The following is a 20,638-nucleotide window of genomic DNA, read 5'->3' as shown; positions in this document are numbered from 1 at the left end:
AATTGGAGAAGTGTGTGTGTGTGTGTGTGTGTGTGTGTGTGTGTGTGTGTGTGTGTGTATGTGTGTGTGTGTGTGTGTGTGTGTGTGTGTGTGTGTGTGTGTGTATGTGTGTGTGTGTGTGTGTGTGTGTGTGTGTGTATGTGTGTGTGTGTGTGTGTGTGTGTGTGTGTGTGTGTGTGTGTGTGTGTGTGTCTGTGTGTGTCTGTGTGTGTCTGTGTGTGTGTGTGTGTGTGTGTGTGTGTGTGTGTGTGTGTGTGTGTGTGTGTGTGTGTGTGTGTGTGTGTGTGTGTGTGTGTGTGTGTGCGTGCGTGCGTGTCTGTGTGTGTGTGTGTGTGTGTGTGTGTGTGTGTGTGTGTGTGTGTGTGTGTGTGTGTGTGTGTGTGTGTCTGTGTGTGTGTGTGTGTGTGTGTGTGTGTGCGTGCCTGTGTCTGTGTGTGTGTGTGTGTGTGTGTGCGTGCGTGCGTGCGTGTGTGCGTCTGTGTGTGTGTGTGTGTGTGTGTGTGTGTGTGTGTGTGTGTGTGTGTGTGTGTGTGTGTGTGTGTGTGTGTGTGTGTGTGTGTGTGTGTGTGTGTGTGTGTGTGTGTCTGTGTGTGTGTGTGTGTGTGTGTGTGTGTGTGTGTGTGTGTGTGTGTGTGTGTGTGTGTGTGTGTGTGTGCGTGCGTGCGTGCAGTACAGCATGCCATGAAAAGTGATCACTTGATAGTCAAGAAGACTGTATGAAGGTAGCACATATACAGTTCAATGTGAGTGTCAGTCTTGTAAGTTGTGATCATCAAAACATCTAAAAGGACAGACCACATTTAGTTATGAATCAACATTTATTAGTTATCATAATCGTATGTACACCAATGGTACAACACTTATTGATATGTATGAACATACTTTTATACCACAGACCTGGTCAAGAAAATAATTCAGATATTTTTTTGTCTTTATTTTGTAATATTCTGTCTCCCAGACATACTCTCTCCCTTTACATCAATATTACAGCAACAGCTTTACAAATAAGGGACATCTTAGAACAGTAAGCGAGGGAGTGAAAGGTAGGGCAGGAGTGAGAAAGGTTATCAGGTCTACTCAGGAGGATCCTATCAGAAAGACAGAGACTTCTGTAGAATACAGACTTGAAGATATACTGGCTCATCTTAGAAGTACTGTGCCAACTCATTTCCATTTGAACATCCTCTTTACTCAATAGTGGGTTTGTTTGTGTGTATGCAAACAATTGTGATGAAAATGAAGAAAGGCAAAAAGGCAAATTTACCAATATGTGTTTGGATAGATTTATGAAATGGTGCTGGTGGGTTGATAGTTCTGGATAGACAGAGGCTAGTGTATGGATATGGCACTGGGGCTCATTACAGTTACTGTCTCTAACTGTGAGGAATAATCTAAACATGAACTATGACTGTTTGGTGTAAATATTTATGTCTTGTAGTTACCACAATATGATGCATAAAGCACAAGACAAGGAGGCGGACACTGATGGCGAGTGTGGTGTTCTCTGGTAGAAAGTCTAGATGATTCCTGGAACAGGATCTGGGTGACCACATGAGGAGCTATATTTTGTTAGGTGCTAGGCCAGACATTCTGATCAGATTTGTTATTTTAGTCATAATGAACTGGCTAAGCTGTACTTCTTTCATTAGTTAATAGTAAATTTGACCTTTTCCTCTTCCTCTGGAAACCTAGTCATGATAATATCCACACCTCACCAACTTAGAAACAGCACATCACCCCACATGGACTCCTTTTTTAATCAGATTGTTTCTCCTCTTTCTATTTGTCTTTCCAGTTCAACATTGTGCGCTTCAGAATCATTGTGATCTCTGGAACATGTATGCACAATGGAAATGAATGGACACAACTTATATCTCCATGGAACAAACATTCAAAACGCTTACATTAGATACAAAAAAAGATATGTATATATTGATGTGTGGCAGCTAAGTGAGAAAACTAGTTAACAGCTATTAACAAATAAAAATAAGCAATTTATTACACATTATTTTCAAGACATTTTGACTAATCTATTTTTATTCAGAACATAGATAATATTTCTCTAGAGGATTACAAAAAACGGTCACAGCAATTAATCTCTATTCCTACATACCATGTCAACCCCTCCCCCCTCCCAAAAATAAAACAAAATATTTGTTACCCTCAATATGTACACAAAGTGCAAGGAGGCACTTCAATATCATGCTTTTAAGATAGTGGTGCAAAAGAAATATCATCATTTTTAACTTCATGCTCCTACAACAGTGAGTTTGAACATAATAGTGTTCCAACACTCAATCCCTATGGTGACACACTGGTCTGCATCCTCTCCTTATTGGAGGACAAATTCCTGAACGTCACAAGGTCAAAGGTCAGGCCCTAGCCCTAGTGCCATCAGGGGTTTTAGTGCTGTGCTCAGCATCCCCCTCATTGCATGTGTGGTGACCTTCCAGGTTTAATTGTGTGCGTGTGTGCATGCAGTGTCGGATGTGTGTATGTGTTGTGTGCGACTGTGCATGTATGCGAGTGTGCATACGTGTGTGGGCATGTGTGTGTGTGTGAGGGCATGGGTGTGTGTGTGTGTGTGTATCTGTGCATTGTGTCTGTGTGTGATGGCAGTGTCCATGCAGCTCTTACAGCAGAACACCATTGTGTGCTGTGGCGTAGAGAAGCACCCTTTGTTATACAAGCTCAAAAGCAATGTGGCATTGATATTCTGACTGAGAAAGTGTTTCAGGTAACTAAATGACTGTGTGCTGCACTATGAATGCTTGTTAAGTTTTCTACTGTTACTTTAATCGGCATTGTTATAACGGTCAAACTGACTACACAGTTTGGAGTTAACATCTTCATAGCAAGGTTGTCATTGAACAAAATAAACGAAACTAGACCACAGGGCAGAACACGACACAGATAAAGAAATGAAATCCAGACCTGCAGAATGCCTCACCTGCACAAAACGTCTCTCATACAATCACATACGTGCATTAAAGATTAGCAACCAATGATCTAACTTCATGTGGGTTTCTCTTTTTAGCCAGTTTGGTTCCATTAGGGGGATAGAATTCTCCTACCTGATTGTTGCCATTTTTGTAGTGGCCATTTTCAGGCACCAAGATGACTGCTATACATTAGTAACAATATGAGACCAATGATACACACAGCTGCAGCATGCAGGGTCTCTGGGAACAGTCGTCATCGTCTGTGGTAATAGGTTGTTTACTCACAAAGGAGACCCCACTCTTGGGGTGGATAAAAAGAGTTGGGATGTAAATACTGCCAACTGGCCACTGGTTGTGCAGTGAGTTATCAACCTGTTGATACTTGCTGTCGTATTACTTTTTTTCCACTTCTGTGGTTGTTCTGTGGCATCTTTGATAACATATGTGTGTTTGTACTTTCAGGCACTAAGGGAAGCCAAGAAAATTGGAGTCACTGGAATGCTAAAGTTGGAAAAATTGGAACATTTCTGTGTGCTAAAAATAATCGCTTAATTAAAGTAGCTTACTTAGGAATAGTTGTAAAGGGAAACTTTGTCTCTGTCATATAGGTGCAATATATACAAAAAATGTTTCTCTTTAAAAAATATCAAGGTGTTAAACAGTCGATGTGTTCAAAGTCAAAGCTTTCATATTTAAGTTGTGCTATATAAAGGCAAGTGTCAATATCCTATTTTCATTCATGAGCAGGTAAACATGTTGAGGGCTTGGTGAAAGTGTATCTTTCCCTGGCAAGGAGTTAAGGTTACAGCCTGAGTATAGTTTCCCTTTATTGGGTTCTTCGAATTACAAATGTCAAATGTGAAAAGAGACCAGTGTCAAAAAGGGATAAAAAAAGTATCTATAACTCCTCAAAGCTGCAATTGTGCTATTTGTACTTCTCAGTATTACATGTTTTCAGTTTTAGAATAACTTGATTTGTGCTTTACTTGTCATATTAATCATGGTTCTAGATATCTTCCTAGATCCTTCACAATTTACACTTGATTCTCATTATTTTTAGCCTCAGATAATCAAATTGATAGCTTCAGTGGAAGGGTGAGGCGTCTGATAAATACCTCCTACACTTCAGTACTTGGACTAATTTATATGAAAAACATCCCGGAACTGAAGCTATTGATATATTGGTATCTGGGGACAAATGTACTTTTATGTTTGAGGCATTGCAGTAATTGCGTGAAGAGATCTTTATGCACCTCTTGGTATATAATTTGCAGGAGTTGAAATGAGTAATGAGACACCTTCTTCACTTGGAGTTAGCTACAAATAGATTGTGTACAGAGTAAGAAACACAAGACGATATAAATGACCGTCAATAAGTCATGGAGGTGTTTCAAAGGCTTCTGGTTTGATTGATTATATGCCTGTTTGGTCCCTATTGGCAACTGGGGAGATATGTCATGTTCTCACCCCCAACCTATCCACACATACACACACAGCCACACACCCAAATCACACAGATACAGTATATAATCTCACACTAGAAGCTAGAAGCAACATTTAAGAAGTCCCTTTCCCTTACAGTAGAAAAAAAATGTATTACAATAAAAAAGGGAAGGAGAAGTTCCATGTTTCGTATGTGTTTTGTGCTTTTTGAATTGCAGAGAACATTTGCTTGTAGAGTAAGGCTCAGGCTGCAGATCTTGCCCTTATATGTATGTGTCTCTGTATTCTACAGTATCACCACCCTAATTCCTCCTCGGGATTGTGGGTAATATCAGGTAATAAAGACACTCAGATTGGTCACATGGGCTCTGTCAGGTATAGGTCAAAGGTTAACTTGTGAGGAAAAGGGGCCATGGCTCAACAGATGCCTACTGTGGTATCATTGGTAATTGTAATGACGTGTGTAATAATATAAAGTTTGATACAGGCATTCCTTCAGTCTAGCATGACTCACACTCTTATCTTCCACACATTGTCTTTTGTTAGACTGCCAAATTGCCAGTACCAAACTCACAGCTACCATCACATTCTGGAGGACTGTTGTTCCATTGTTACTCCCCCAAGCTCTGACCCTGCCCCTGCTTTGAATGCAGTACTCTTATAGATGCAGGATGCATATATTTCTAGGAATAATTTATGTTGTGCAAATGTTTGCTATGAAGCACACATTAGTGCTCTAACAGCTAAAACATACCTTTGTTATCGTCTCACCGATAAGTGAATAAGTATTAGTCCTCTTAGTCAGTCAGATAGACGGTTAGAAACACTGTAGGAACTAATACAAACATTTCAAAAAAGAAATAAAACTACATTTAAAAAAAGACAATTAGTAGTTTTGTTCGCATGACTCTTTTTTCCACCAGATAGGAAAGCATGTGGAACTGGGGATCTGTGTGCTGGCTTTATTCACGTTTCTGGGGTTCCTCCTCAACAAGCATGCACTCCGCCATGGTCGCCGCAGCGGTAGAGCCATTAGTGGTCGAGGTTACCTGAAAGCAATCACCATGGACATCTAAACAGCAGGTTTACAAATCTACGTAAACAGGCACAGTGCATGCTTCATGACCTGGACTGAATACTTTGGAGCAAAGACAGCAAAAGAACTGTAGAACTACTCTGATCATTTGGTTTGCATTTTGTTGCACATACATTATATACTTAAAGACTTTTACTTTCAAATTGTACTTTTCCGATTGTTTTAAGTGTCAAAATATCAACGAAAGACTATCATGATGAAACAATTGGTTCTGTGCTCCAATGATATGAATGATCACAATATAAAAGATAGGTGTATACTGAAGGTATCAGGAAGACCTGGACAATCACTGAGGATCATGCTGATGGAATCACGGTGGTCTGTCTTAACAACGAGCACCAGACCTTTTTACTGACCTGAGAACAATCAACATATAATCACAAATTTAACATGCAGTGAAATACAGAGGATCTTAATTTGACCCTGCTTCTCACAGCAGGAAAATAATGATTCAACCGCAGGAAATTTGAATTATTATGCAGATTATAATGAATAGACATTTTTGTAGGGGTTGATACATTCAGGGGTTGGAATTGATTTTGGGAACAGAACCGAAAACCGGATAAATGAATAAATAATAATAACTGAGGAAACAAATCAGAACCGGGAACTAAAGTTCTCTGTTCCCGGAACAGGACCATTATTTTAAAAGCATGGGAACCGGTTAATAATGTTCTTTTACATTCCGGGGCAATTTTTTTTCGTCCCACAAAAAATGCAATAAGTCGCCTATGCAAAGCCCTCACTCTGTCACTTAGAAACTTATTCCAGTGTCTTCCTGCCAGCTGAAAATCTTTGTCAGTGTGTGTGCGCGTGTAGGCTACCTACCCCTCCCCCTCCGAAGCTTAAGATACTCTAGCCTACTGACGTTACAAACATGATTAAGAAATTAGGGAGAGATTTTTAATTTGAGAAGAACAACTTTTTCCATGCTGTAATTTTTTTTTACCCAATTGAATGATATCTGATTGATAGTTACAGTCTTGTCCCATTGCTAAAACTCCCATATGGACTCGGGAGAGGCGAATGTCAAGAGCAATGTGTCCTCCGAAACACGACCCTGACTAGCCACACTGCTTCTTGACACACTGCTTGCTTAACCCAAAAGCTAGCTGCACCAATGTGTCGGACCAAACACCATACAGCTGGCAACCAAAGTCAGCATGCATGCGCCGCCACAAGGAGTCACTAGAGCATGATGAGACAAGGACACCCCGACTGGCCAAACCCTCACCTAAGCCGGAAGACGCTGGGCCAATTGTGCGCCATCTCATGTGTCTCCCATTCGCGGCCGACTGTGACACAGCCTGGGATCGAACCCGGTTCTGTAGTGCAGACTCCGATGCAGTGCTTAGAACGCTGCGCAACCTGGAAAATTTTCCATGCTAGTTACAGATAATACAGTTATCATTCTTCACATTGGATTTATTAACTACGTGTTTTTAATTCTGGTGCCTCTCTGCACACACACGCTTGTTAGCTAGCTAGCTCTGATCCAACGTTAAGCCAACTCTCGGAAGTTCAAAGACATTCAAAGTTCCTCCATAGAAGCCACTCCACCGTAGGTATAATTCTACGGGCCTAATTTAGATAATGCATGTCATAACAAGATGCCCTGCACTTCAAGCTAAGCCTCCCCCTCCACCGTTTATCGCTCTCTCCCCAACCGCAAAATTCCAGTTGCATCTCACGCCCTACACTTGTCATCGAGCATGTAAACAAGTCTATTGCAAGCTGATCTATTTGCACTGATTGGTGAAGTAATTTAATGTAGAGCTAACGTTAAAAAAAATACAGGTTTAAAAAGTAACAGAAAGGAACGCTATAAACCGGTAGTTTATTTGGGTTTGAACTGGTTCAGAACTTTATTTTGTAGGTCGTAAGAGTGGAACGGAACGAAACAAATAATGGTTCTGTTCATAACTAAATGATTGGAAAATTATTTTGGCTCCAATCCCTGGAAACATTTATCAAATCCAGTCTGAAATTTTAAAGTTGAAATTACCAACGTTTTAAACCTTGCCTACTCTACAATTTGTGTTTCCTGCTGTGCAGGAAAATGCTTTGCGAAAACAGAGTGATTAAATTAAAGTAGAAGATCGGTATATAAAATGTTATAAATACAAAAACAGATACAAATAAAACAAGGTACAAAATACTACAAAATGAGTGCAATGTTATGTTTTAGTCTGTACAAGTTATTTTGCAAGGCGTTCTACAATGGTTTGCGTCTTTGGATAAATGTTAGAAAAGTTATTTGAGTTAGTTTATGTACACCCAACACATACAAGAAAATAAAGAGAGAAAACATTGGTAGAAAACAGCCTTTGTACCATGCTTCGCTAGCTTAATGGATGGATACAAAAATGTCAGAATACAGTATGTTGTTGTGGTCAGACCATTGGAGGGCAAGGGCCTCCGTGTTGCTAAGCAACACCCTTGATCCTGTAATAAATGAATGGGTTCATCAGTAGGCCCTTTGAAAGCAGGGCCCGCTGCTCTACAAAATAAGCAGCCCAAATTCCTCCACATCATAGCAGCCAACGGCCTTGATCTATTCAAACAGTGGATTCAAAGTGTTACTGTTTCAGATTATGCGTGAGCTACATTGTATCTTCCAATTTCACAAGATGTCTCACAATGAGCAAGAATAGCTGTTCTGAAAATGCAAAAGCATCTCATCTCTAAAGACTGAGAATGACTCAGTCCCAGTCTGGAGGGTGCCAGGGTCAGTCATAAAATGCAGTGCTAATGAAGCACTGTATCACTCTCACTGCAATTATATGACATCCCTTTAAAATGATACAGTTAGACAGAGGAATAACAGAGTACGAAGAGAATGCACATCTACAGTGTTTTCTCATAAACCCTATGAAGTCTAGTTTGATCACAAATTCATAAACGAAGCCTAGAAAGCAGCAGGAATAATCCAGCACAGCCTCTGAAGTAGCCCGGAGAAAGAGCTTAAACTACATAATTTGACAAGGGATTTGGGGAAAGAGATAATGGTGAAACCTGCATGCGCAGCTTAGATGGCTTTCCCTCTCTCTCAGATCCAACTCCAGCAGGTTGAAAGGGAGGGAATGAGGCCGGGTGGTGAGTGGGGGAGTTGGTGGCGGAAGGGGGGTGATGAGTGGGGGAGGTGGTGGCGGGAGGGGGGAGTTGGTGGCGGAAGGGGGGTGATGAGTGGGGGAGGTAGTGGTGGGAGGGGGCATTAGGGTAAGCCCACTGATTTGGATTTGCTCATGTGAGAGACACTGTCTCATATTTGTGGTGCATTTTTTCTGGTTTGCAATTATTTGTGTATTTACATATGCTGTTTGTGGTATTTACATAAACAGAAATATTTTCTGCAAGTTTAGAATGTATTCTTATAAATATTGCACAAAAGCTGATATTCCAAGCAAATTCACAAGGAAATATATACACGTATTTTTTTGTATTTTTTTGTTTCTTCTTAAAATAACTGTGTATGTATTTACATTGGCATCATATACAAACATGCAAAATGAAAGAGAGAAAAGAAAAGGTGCAATGCAGCATGCAGCATGTTAGGCAGCTATATACCAGTCTCTATGTCTGCAAGCATGAATTGTACCTTGCACTCATCTACCACGACTGAATTGTGAGCGGCATATTGGACGCACTGGTTGGAGTTGTTTTCGTGGTGGTTTTTGAGGTCATCATAGTAGGACGAGGTCTTGTTCATCATCTCGATGTCATCTGACTTGCCATGTGTAGCGTCCAACTCGTCCAGCTCAGCCTTGGACAGGTGGTACACGATGCCCGCGCCGTACGAGTCTCCCACCACGTTCACTGAGGTACGGAACCGGTCCCTGGAATAGGAAAAAAGGGAATGGGTGGGAATACACCAAAGTGTTGTGTGGAGATCAGAAAACGGGATGGATAGGGGTCCGAAAAAATCAGCTATCACTGAGAGCATGGTATATATACTGTATACACAATTTTATTAGGTAAGCCAGTTAAGAACAAATTCTTATTTTCAATGATGGCCTAGGGGCAGAACGACAGATTTTGACCTTGTCAGCTGGGGAATTCAATCTTGCAACCTTTCGGTTACTGGTCCAATGCTCTAATCACTAGGCTACCTGCCATCCCCACAATATGCTCCTTGACTTTGAATACATATGACTACATTAACTTGGTTCTGAATCACTAGCAATGCAGATCCACTCACAGGAGCCAGTCAACAGCAACCAGCAGGCTGATGTCCTGAGTTGGCAGGCCCACTGCAGTGAGGATCAGAAGCATAGTCACCAGTCCAGCACTGGGAATACTGGCCGCACCAACACTGGCCAGGGTAGCTGTCAGACTGCATGGGAAGAAAGATAGACAGGAAAGAAACCAGTTCATGGTTAAAACTGCTCTACAGATTAAATTTAAAAGTCCAAAGGCCAAGGACTGTATCTATTAACCAAACTGCACTTGAGGCTAATGGGTACAGTTCCTTCATGAAGCACGTTCAGAGTGAGTTGGTGTGACTGTAATAATAATATGGGGATTCAGGATATTTTGGACTGGCATCCCTGAGGATGAGTACTCAATTCCTGCCTAATCCACAAACACATGACTATGTATGGTAACCATAAGTGTCTTTGAATAACAGTGTCCCCTTAATGTGATGTAATTTACATCACTACTTACATTGATAAGGTAGGCAGTGAACTTCCCACCATGATCAGAAACTACAGTGCCTTCAGAAAGTATTCACAGCCACATTTTGTTATGTTACAGCCTGAATTTAAAATGGATTCAAATGTGATATCATGTCACTGGCCTACACACAATACTCCATAATGTCAAAGTAGAATTATGTTTTTAGAATTGTTATAAATTAACAAAAAATGAAATAAGGACTCAACCCCTTTGTTATGGCAAGCCTAAAAAAGTTCAGGAGTAGAAAGGTGCTTAACAAGTCAAATCAAATCAAATCAAATTTTATTTGTCACATACACATGGTTAGCAGATGTTAATGCGAATGTAGCGAAATGCTTGTGCTTCTAGTTCCGACAATACAGTAATAACAAACAAGTAATCTAACCTAACAATTCCACAACTACTACCTTATACACACAAAGGGATAAAGGGATAAGAATATGTACATAAAGATATATGAATGAGTGATGGTACAGAACGGCATAGGCAAGATGCAGTAGATGGTATAGTGTACAGTCTATACATATGAGATGAGTAATGTACGGTATGTAAACATAAAGTGGCATAGTTTAACAGTCCGATGGCCTTGAGATATAAGCTGTTTTTCAGTCTCTCGGTCCCTGCTTTGATGCACCTGTACTGAACTCGCCTTCTGGATGATAGCGGGGTGAACAGGCAGTGGCTCGGGTGGTTGTTGTCCTTGATGATCTTTATGGCCTTCCTGTGACATCGGGTGGTGTAGGTGTCCTGGAGGGCAGGTAGTTTGCCCCCGGTGATGCGTTGTGCAGACCTCACTACCCTCTGGAGAGCCTTACGGTTGTGGGCGGAGCAGTTGCTGTACCAGGTGGTGATACAGCCCGACAGGATGCTCTCGATTGTGCATCTGTAGAAGTTTGTGAGTGCTTTTGGTGACAAGCCGGATTTCTTCAGCCTCCTGAGGTTGAAGAGGCGCTGCTGCGCCTTCTTCACAACGCTGTCTGTGTGGGTGGACCAATTCAGTTTGTCCGTGATGTGTACACCGAGGAACTTAAAACTTTCCACTACTGTCCCGTCGATGTGGATAGGGGGGTGCTCCCTCTGCTGTTTCCTGAAGTCCACAATCATCTCCTTTGCTTTGTTGATGTTGAGTGTGAGGTTATTTTCCTGACACCACACTCCGAGGGCCCTCACCTTCTCCCTGTAGGCCGTCCCGTCGTTGTTGGTAATCAAGCCTACCACTGTAGTGTCGTCCGCAAACTTGATGATTGAGTTGGAGGCGTGCATGGCCACGCAGTCGTGGGTGAACAGGGAGTACAGGAGAGGGCTCAGAACGCACCCTTGTGGGGCCCCAGTGTTGAGGATCAGCGGGGTGGAGATGTTGTTACCTACCCTCACCACCTGGGGGCGGCCCGTCAGGAAGTCCAGGACCCAGTTGCACAGGGCGGGGTCGAGACCCAGGGTCTCGAGCTTGATGACGAGTTTGGAGGGTACTATGGTGTTAAAAGTCAAATAATAAGTCACATGGATTCACTTTGTGTGCAATAATAGTGTTTAACATGATGACTACCTCATCTGTGTACCCCACACATACAATTATCTGTAAGGTCCCTCAGTCGAGCAGTGAATTTCAAACACAGATTCAACCACAAAGAACAGGGAGGTTTTCCAATGCCTCACAAAGAAATGCACCTATTGGTAGATGGGTAAAAAAAAAAGCAGACACTGAATATCCCTTTGAGCATGTTGAAGTTATTAATTACACTTTGTTTGTTGTTTCAATACACCCAGTCACTACAAAGATACAGGCATCTTTCCTAACTCAGTTGCCGGAGAGGAAGGAAACCGCTCAGGGATTTAGCCATGAATGAATACAAATATTCCCAAATATGCATCCCGTTTGCAATAAGGCACAAAAGTAAAACTGAAAAAATGTGGCAAAGAAATTAACTTTATGTCCTAAATACAAGTGTTATGTTTGGGGAAAATCCAACACAATACATCACTGAGTAACACTCTTCATATTTTTAAGCATGGTCTTGGCTGCATCATGTTATGGATATCCTTGTCATCGGCAAGGACTAGGGAGTTTTTTAGGATAAAAAGAAACAGAATAGAGCTAAGCACTGGGAAAATCGTGGAGGAAACCCTGCTTCAGTCTGCATTCCAACAGACACTGTTAGACAAATTCACCTTTTAGCAGGACAATAACCTAAAACATAAGGTCAAATATACACTGGAGTTGCTTACCAAGACGACATTGAATGTTCTTGGGTGGCATAGTTAACATTTTGACATATATTGGCTTGAAAAAATCTATGTCAAGACTTGAAAATGGTTGTCTAGCAATGATCACCAACCAACTTGACAGAGTGAAGATTATTTTTTTATAATGTGCAAATATTGTACAATCCAGGTGTGCAAAGCTCTTAGAGACTTACAGAGAAAGACTTACAGAGAAAGACTCACTGCTGCAATCGCTACCAAAGGTGATTCTAACACGTATAGACACATGGGTGGTAATACTTATGTAAATGAGATATTTCTGGTTTTAATTTTCAATAAATTAGCAAAAATGCATTAAATCATGTTTTCACTTTGTCATTAATGGTTATTGTGTGTAGTTGGGTGAGAAAAATATATATTTAATCCATCTTAAATACAGGCTGTAACACAACAAAAAGTGGAATAAGTCAAGGGGTATGAATACATTCTGAATGTTTTATGGCAGTCTTTACCTGACAGTGACGATCTGACCAGCATCCAGATAGATGTTGTTCATCTGGGCAATAAAGATGGCCGCTACGGCCTCATAGAGGGCGGTTCCGTCCATGTTGATGGTCGCTCCGACTGGGAGCACGAAACGGGTGACTCTCTTATCGATTCCCAAGTTCTCCTCCAGGCAACGGAAGGTGACAGGCAGTGTCCCAGCACTGACAGAGACAAACACAGCTACAGTATGAGAGAGTCACAGTGTTGCATTCATTATTCCACAATGTTCAGCCTGCGTATGTGATATGAAAGATATTACTCATTTTATAATATTTCTATGAAAAGTTACCTGTACATTTACAGTGACAGCAGTTAGATGTAAATAGTGTGAATATTTTGATGCGTCCAACGTTGTGGCCCTTACCTGGAGGCTGTCCCTAGGGCAGTGATCCAGGCCTGGAAGATGCCCATGAAGAAGGTGTAGGGGTTTTTCCTGACAATGGCAAAGTAAATGGCGGGCAGGAAGATGGCTCCGTGGATGATCAAGCCCACAATTACAGTCACCATGTACATCCCCAACTGCCTAGCAACCACCTCCAGGTCATCGATGGAGATGATCTTACCACAGATCAGGCAGCAGATACCGAAGGGAGAGTACCTAGGGGCAGAGGAGAGGTTTGACACCACAGGCGGCTAGTGGCACCATAATTGGGGAGGACGTGCTCACAGTAATGGCTAGAATGGAATAAATGGAATGGTATCAAACACATCAAACACATGGTTTCCATTTGTTTAATACCATTCCATTTACTCCATTCCAGACATTACTATGAGCCGTCCTTCCCTCAGCAGCCTCCTGTGTTTAACACTGTATACACGGACGAGAAAGAGGTAAGTAACTAACTAGTTATTTTAAGTAACCTTCTAAGTCAACGTCTACAATATATACCGGATTACCAACGCAATCATAAAAATACTCGTAAATTAGACGCATGTTTCTATCAGAGGAGCCTGGTGGGAGGAGCTATAGGAGGACAGGCTCGTTTTATTGTCTGGAATGGAATAAATGGAACGGTAACAAACACATCAAACATGTTTGTCTCCGTTCTATTGATTCCATTCGAGCAATTACAATAAAACATATATGTTTATTTGTCACATACACCAGATAGGTGCAATGAAATGTGTTGTTTTAGTAGCACGGCACCCCTGGAGCAAATGAGGGGATAAGTGCCTTACTCAAGAACACATCGACACCTTGACGGCTCAGGTATTCGAATCAGCGATCTTTCAATTACTATCCCAACACTCAAACCGCTATGCTACCTGCCACCCAATGAACTACCTACCACCCAATGAGCCTATCTTCCTATAACTCCTCCCACCAGCCTCCTCTGGTTTTATGGCTACCGCAGGTCTATATAGAATGGGCTTGAAAGGCTTAAGATCTCTTACCACATGATCATGATGACCAGGTTCATAACAATCTCGTTGAGGATGTTGAAGAACTCCAGCATGAGCTTGGCCCTCTCTCCCATCTTCCCCATGCAAATGCCAAAGGCAATGAAGAAGCCAATCACACCTGCATCACACAGTCAGGATAGGGAATCACAGCTGGGAATGAGTAGAGTAAATGGGCTCACGGAGAGATATGAAGACAGAAGATGATAGTGAATGGGGAAGTTGTTTTTATGATGAATAAAAATCTGCTATAGTTAGTGAGACAGAATAAGCTGCACCCAGGGCTCACTTGAAGTGTGATATGATGTTATGCACTGGTTTATTCTCAGACAAATAAGTAATAATAGTAAAAACTATTTTAAAAGTGTTATATGCACAATTCCTTTCAGTTGGGCGGTTGTAGAAACAATTGCGGCCTGGTCCAAAAGAGAAGCCACCCTACCTAACACGTTCATGCCACTCTTAAACTGGAGGGACTTCTTGATGATGAACTCAGGTTCCTTGGTGGCGTTGGACAGGAGCCCCTCCAGGGTGGTGGTGGCATTGATGTCCTCCTCAATCACCTTCTCTACCTTCTTAGTGACTGTCTGGATCTGAGGTGAGACAAGAGAACACAGAAGAGTCCTAAATATCTTACATCTCAACCCATCTTAACTTTTGGTAACAAGGGGTTAAGGATGTAAATACAAAAACATTTAAGTCATTGTGGTCTTCATAAGACTTGTTCTGGGGTTGCCTCATCCAGGCCATTGTTGTTAAAAACATTTGCTAAAAACTGACTCACCTGGTTAAATAAATGTGGGTGTTGTAGTGTATTTTACCTGTTGGAAACAGGCCTGCACCAGGTTCTCAGGAAATAGGTTCCTGATGAGGTCAAAGAAGGCATCCAGGCTGGACACATCGTCGTGTTTTTGGCCATCTCCCAGCTGCTCCTTCATCTTGGGGTCTCCAGGGTGGATGGCCAGCACCAGGATGACTCCCAGCACAGCAGCAATCACCGTGGTGGACATGTAGTAGACCATAGCCCTTGTTCCCAGGCGACCGCTAGACTTGGCATCTAGACCAGCCAGACCTACAGCCAAAACAAGCACTTCTAAACCTGGCATTTTTCCTCTTTCAGATCGAGTATGTGTTGTTATAGCAGTATGGAATAAGTTTAGGCCTATTAAGTTACTCTGAAGTGCTAAAAGTGAAAGATGATGATTGATACTAATAAATAATAAACTGAACAAACTGTATTTAAAAACAGTAGTCCTCTCTCCTGTATTGAACCCATGACTGTACCATACCATACCTGTGATTAAACTGGAGATGATGAGAGGCAGGATCAACATCTTCAGCATCCTCATCAGGATGTCTCCAGGGAAGGAAATCACCATGACAATGTCTGGGTGGATGGGAGAGGCATAACGAAGCAGCATCCCAGACACAGCCCCCAGAATCACACCTGGAGAATGAGAGGGGGGGGGGGGTGTGAAAGAATGCTAATACATACAGAGGGAATCCCCTATGTCTGCAGCCAGAGGAATGAGAGGGACACCATACAAGGAGAAGGGAACCAATACTACATAGAGACCAGAGACAGAGAGCAGTGCAGAGGGAGAGAAAGCAGTAGTGAGGAGGTTGTGTGCCACAGTGTTCACGATACCCCTAGTGCAGGGAAGGCAAGAGGTCCCTAACTCAGAGGCCAAGGAGTTAAGAACAGGTGGGGTTTGGAAGTGACCCAAGAGTGCTGTGTCTGGCTCCCTTGTGAGAAGGTCCGGGGTGATAAGGACTTTCTCCATTTAGAAAACATGTTGTAAAACTGTGCAGAGAGAGTTTGGCGATAATGAGAATAATTCCCAAATAAGACTTGTTTATTATATAAAGGTATCTATAGGAATATTAACAAACAATAACAATATTTTATTTCCATAGGTCTGCCTTAAATCGCTGCTTCTCGTTACGTATTAATTTATTAGTCTGGATCTGGTTATGAGAGGCTGTGGATTGCATGTGTAGGGGCCAATGGGTAGGTGTGGATGGGGGAGACAGAATTGAATCCCAGTGTGAGAGAGGCTGATAGAGTCTGATAGAGGATTAAGAGCAGGTCTCTTTTAAGACAGAGGAGGAGTCAGAGCTTCAGACAGTGAGAGGTTCTCACAGTGCTTGGAGGAGCATCTCTATTCCCTCTGAATCAAGTTTTCTAGGAAACAGTCAGTTAGCATCAGGGTATGATAATATCACTCTCACTATACTCCAGTATATGGAGTAGGCCTATAAGCAAGGGGAGTCCTGAGGAAAATAATAACACACTCCTCTGATCCTACAATGGCCCTAACTTTATCACCATGTGCCCTCAACCCCACCAGACCTCCTTTGCTTCCCATGGTTCAACCTTGGAAAACATCCCTAACCCACTTCCCAAATCCAATCGACATGTATCCTAGATTGAAAACTAGCCCCTGGTCCCCCAACACCCCAACCTCTCAAGCCGTGTCCTTCCACCCCAACCCCCTCCTCCCCCTGTGCCCCAGAGAGAGAGCTGAACTCTGAATGCTCCTGCCCCCTGCAGTCCCGTCTGCACACTGGCCCTGTGGTCAGTCTCTGTCCCTGTCCCCGGTTCTGTCTTTCTCTCTGTCCTGCTCAAGCCTGACAAGGCTAGGCCCAGACCCAACCCCTCCCCTCACCCCCTGTAGGCTGTACTTCCTCTGCTGCTAGATCCCTGCCAAAGATCACAGGCCCTGAGAGGGGCAATTCAAGCCTTTTAATCTCACAGATATCTGTCAGCTGTTTTACATTCACGCACAGCTTCAGAAACATAACCTCACCCTACTGATGCTGCAGACCTGCTGGATGAGGAAGGCATTTGTTTTCCTGTGCATGGCGCATCCTACATCTCTAACCCCATCCCAAGCCCTCAACCGAGCCCTTATGCAATTTCCATAATGGCAGATTATTGATGTCACTAAGGGAGCCGCTATGAAAGTGTTCTGCCAAATGGTCTGTTGTATATATTATGAATACACATGTGCGCACGCACAGACATACAGACACACACACTAATTTATTTTCACACACGTGTTCATTTGAACACACATAAAACCACTGAATGCAAAAAAATCGCTGTGACCTGAAACAAAAAGGGGATTTTTAGCATCATTACCACTCTGCCCATCATTCCATTATAATAAATGACTATCATATCCTTCCCTGCTGTGTCCTCACATTACACATGACTAGGGCCAGGAGTTGTTCCTGACCACATGACCTGAACTGCAGAAAAATCCATAATAGTCTATATCTATCTATGGCTCACTCTACTCATAAGGGAAGGGAGGGTGCCAGGTGGTGGTGGTGGGGGGGCACCAGGTGGTACTGGGCTAGGGAAGATCAGGGCACCTGTCACCTGGCTTGCTGGGCCAGCACAGATGGCTGCTCCTCTCCTCTCCATTGCCCTGGCCACTAACATAACAGGACAGAGCACATCTGGCCAGAATACTGAACCGTGTCATCTGTCGGAAGTGCCTTTTGTGTAACCCACCCCATGCTTGTCTTTTTCTCTGCCTCAACGTTAAACCGTTGGTGTCTCAAGAGGTGTTTGAGAAACATCATGGGCTCTGATATATCAAGTAAGAAATTCATCATTGTCATTATACAGTTTATGGATAGGCAGACATGCCGGCAAACAAGAAGACGCAGACAGACACAAGAGAGAGAGAGAGACAGAGAGAGAGAGAGAGAGAGAGAGAGAGAGAGAGAGAGAGAGAGAGAGAGAGAGAGAGAGAGAGAGAGAGAGAGAGAGAGACAGAGAGCGACAGAGACAGAGACAGAGAGAGAGACAGAGAGAGAGACAGAGAGAGAACGATCTGAGAGACAAGGCAAGAAGGGCATTCTATGCCATCAAAAGGAACATAAATTTCAACATACCAATTAGGATCTGGCTAAAAATACTTGAATCAGTCATAGAGCCCATTGCCCTTTATGGTTGTGAGGTCTGGGGTCCACTCACCAACCAAGATTTCACAAAATGGGGCAAACACCAAATTGAGACTCTGCATGCAGAATTCTGCAAAAATATCCTCCGTGTACAACGTAGAACACCAAATAATGCATGCAGAGCAGAATTAGGCCGATACCCACTAATTATCAAAATCCAGAAAAGAGCCGTTAAATTCTACAACCACCTAAAAGGAAGCGATTCCCAAACCTTCCATAACAAAGCCATCACCTACAGAGAGATGAACCTGGAGAAGAGTCCCCTAAGCAAGCTGGTCCTAGGGCTCTGTTCACAAACACAAACACACCCCACAGAGCCCCAGGACAACAGCACAATTAGACCCAACCAAATCATGAGAAAACAAAAAGATAATTACTTGACACATTGGAAAGAATTAACAAAAAAACAGAGCAAACTAGAATGCTATTTGGCCCTAAACAGAGAGTACACAGTGGCAGAATACCTGACCACTGTGACTGACCCAAACTTAAGGAAAGCTTTGACTATGTACAGACTCAGTGAGCATAGCCTTGCTATTGAGAAAGGCCGCCGTAGGCAGACATGGCTCTCAAGAGAAGACAGGGTATGTGCACACTGCCCACAAAATGAGGTGGAAACCGAGCTGCACTTCCTAACCTCCTGCCCAATGTATGACCATATTAGAGACACATATTTCCCTCAGATCACACAGATCCACAAAGAATTCGAAAACAAATCCAATTTTGATAAACTCCCATATCTACTGGGTGAAATTCCACAGTGTGCCATCACAGCAGCAAGATTTGTGACCTGTTGCCACAAGAAAAGGGCAACCAGTGAAGAACAAACACCATTGTAAATACAACCCATATTTATGCTTACTTATTTTAACTTGTGTGCTTTAACCATTTGTACATTGTTACAACACTGTATATATTTAATATGACACTTGTAATGTCTTTATTGTTTTGAAACTTCTGTATGTGTAATGTTTACTGTTAATTCGTTTTGTTTGTTTCACTTTTGTGTATTGTCTACCTCACTTGCTTTGGCAATGTTAACACATGTTTCCCATGCCAATAAAGCCCCTTGAATTGAATTGAATTGAATTGAGAGACAGAGAGAGAGAGACAGAGAGAGAGAGAGAGAGAGAGAGAGAGAGAGAGAGAGAGAGAGAGAGAGAGAGAGAGAGAGAGAGAGAGACAAAGAGAGAGAGAGAGAGACAAAGAGAGAGAGAGAGAGACAAAGAGAGTGAAAGAGAGATTGTGATTGTGTGCTTGGTAAAACAGCTGACAATGGTACTGACCGAGCACGGTGAGTGTGAGCAGCAGGTTCTTGAAGAGAGAAGAGAAGCAGCTGATACACTTGTTCCTGGGCCTGGCCTCTATGGGCTCCAGATGACTCTCATGCATCCTCACCTCCACTTGCTTAGGCATGATTCTGGCACTGTGTAAGAGAGAAAGACAGACAGAGACAGACAGAGGGAGAAAGAGTTAGTTATTTTAATATGCATAACATGCGTCTGACATACCCATGCAGTCACATGTTTGGAGAAGCTATAGATAGATGTACATTATATGATCAGCACACGTGCCATTGCAACTGTCCTCATATTGTAAGGGTGAGGAAGGAGGCTGGATTAGATTGAGTCTCTAGAGTTAAATGTAAAATATGGGGCTGCAGGTAGCCTAGTGGTTAGAGCGTTGGGCCAGTAACCGAAAGGTTGCAAGATCAAATCCCTGAGCTGACAATGTTAAAATATGTTGTTCTGCCCCAGAACAAGGCAGTTAACCCACTGTTAAGAATTTGTTCTTAACTGACTTGCCTAGTTAAACAAACATATATACATCTCAACAATCCCCAAGTGCAACACAGCCTTTTAAAGCATCAGGAGACAATGGGAGATCATCTGAATGATCATGGGATAGTTGCTAAATACATAGAGGACATTAGAAGCTCAGGTCATGCAATAAGTGCTCTAGTATCTCCGTAGTGATGCTTGTTGCCTAGCAGGTTGTCATGACAAGGCTGCCCAGGGTTACTTCGACAGCCAACAGATGGAGGACGAATGGTGGAGGGGCTGTGAGCTGGTGATTAAAAAACTGAATTCCCTCAGAGGCAGGGAATTCAAAGTCTGTTTAATCAGAACAGATGGTGTCTTTTGGAGACTTAGATCGGTTGTTGACAGGGTCTTGTTATCTGAGGCAGCATTTTAAGTCAAGTCCCAGAGCTGTCAGATAAAGACAATATTTGTATTCACTTGGCAGTCCAGTCTATGGAGTATTTCAACTTTATTCCAACCCTTTTTTGACTGTAACCTTGAGGCAAATGTTAACTAAATGTTAACTACATTTTTTGTGCCATCACTACACA

At 42.5% G+C, this 20,638-nt stretch overlaps 2 protein-coding genes across 3 annotated transcripts in view; one reads left to right on the top strand and one right to left on the bottom strand.

Moving 5' to 3' along the window:
• Positions 1–799: 799 nt before the first annotated feature.
• Positions 800–20,638, bottom strand: part of LOC129862269 (excitatory amino acid transporter 2-like) — a 72,244-nt gene continuing 52,405 nt past the window's right edge. Inside the window, exons 2-11 of one of the 2 annotated variants that reach the window (XM_055933757.1) lie at positions 19,572–19,711; positions 15,602–15,754; positions 15,129–15,379; positions 14,750–14,900; positions 14,302–14,428; positions 13,271–13,504; positions 12,873–13,067; positions 9,680–9,814; positions 9,080–9,317; positions 800–5,434 (exon numbers count right to left, since the gene is read on the bottom strand). In XM_055933757.1, the coding sequence (XP_055789732.1) occupies positions 5,348–5,434; positions 9,080–9,317; positions 9,680–9,814; positions 12,873–13,067; positions 13,271–13,504; positions 14,302–14,428; positions 14,750–14,900; positions 15,129–15,379; positions 15,602–15,754; positions 19,572–19,701 (1,701 nt within the window). In that variant the 5' untranslated portion in view covers positions 19,702–19,711 and the 3' untranslated portion in view covers positions 800–5,347. The remainder of the gene's footprint in view (positions 5,435–9,079; positions 9,318–9,679; positions 9,815–12,872; positions 13,068–13,270; positions 13,505–14,301; positions 14,429–14,749; positions 14,901–15,128; positions 15,380–15,601; positions 15,755–19,571; positions 19,712–20,638) is intronic. The other variant, XM_055933758.1, reaches the window with a different exon arrangement.
• LOC129862964 (microtubule-actin cross-linking factor 1, isoforms 6/7-like) overlaps positions 19,700–20,638 on the top strand; it is a 68,152-nt gene continuing 67,213 nt past the window's right edge. The window contains exons 1-2 of the mRNA XM_055935061.1: positions 19,700–19,715; positions 20,279–20,347. Coding sequence (XP_055791036.1) covers positions 19,700–19,715; positions 20,279–20,347 — 85 coding nt within the window. The remainder of the gene's footprint in view (positions 19,716–20,278; positions 20,348–20,638) is intronic.

Source organism: Salvelinus fontinalis, chromosome 9 (genome assembly GCF_029448725.1).
Source record: "Salvelinus fontinalis isolate EN_2023a chromosome 9, ASM2944872v1, whole genome shotgun sequence".
NCBI classification, from domain to species: Eukaryota; Metazoa; Chordata; class Actinopteri; order Salmoniformes; family Salmonidae; genus Salvelinus; species Salvelinus fontinalis.
The sequence above is the reverse complement of the archived record's forward strand: the minus strand, read 5'-3'. Positions and strand labels throughout refer to the sequence as shown.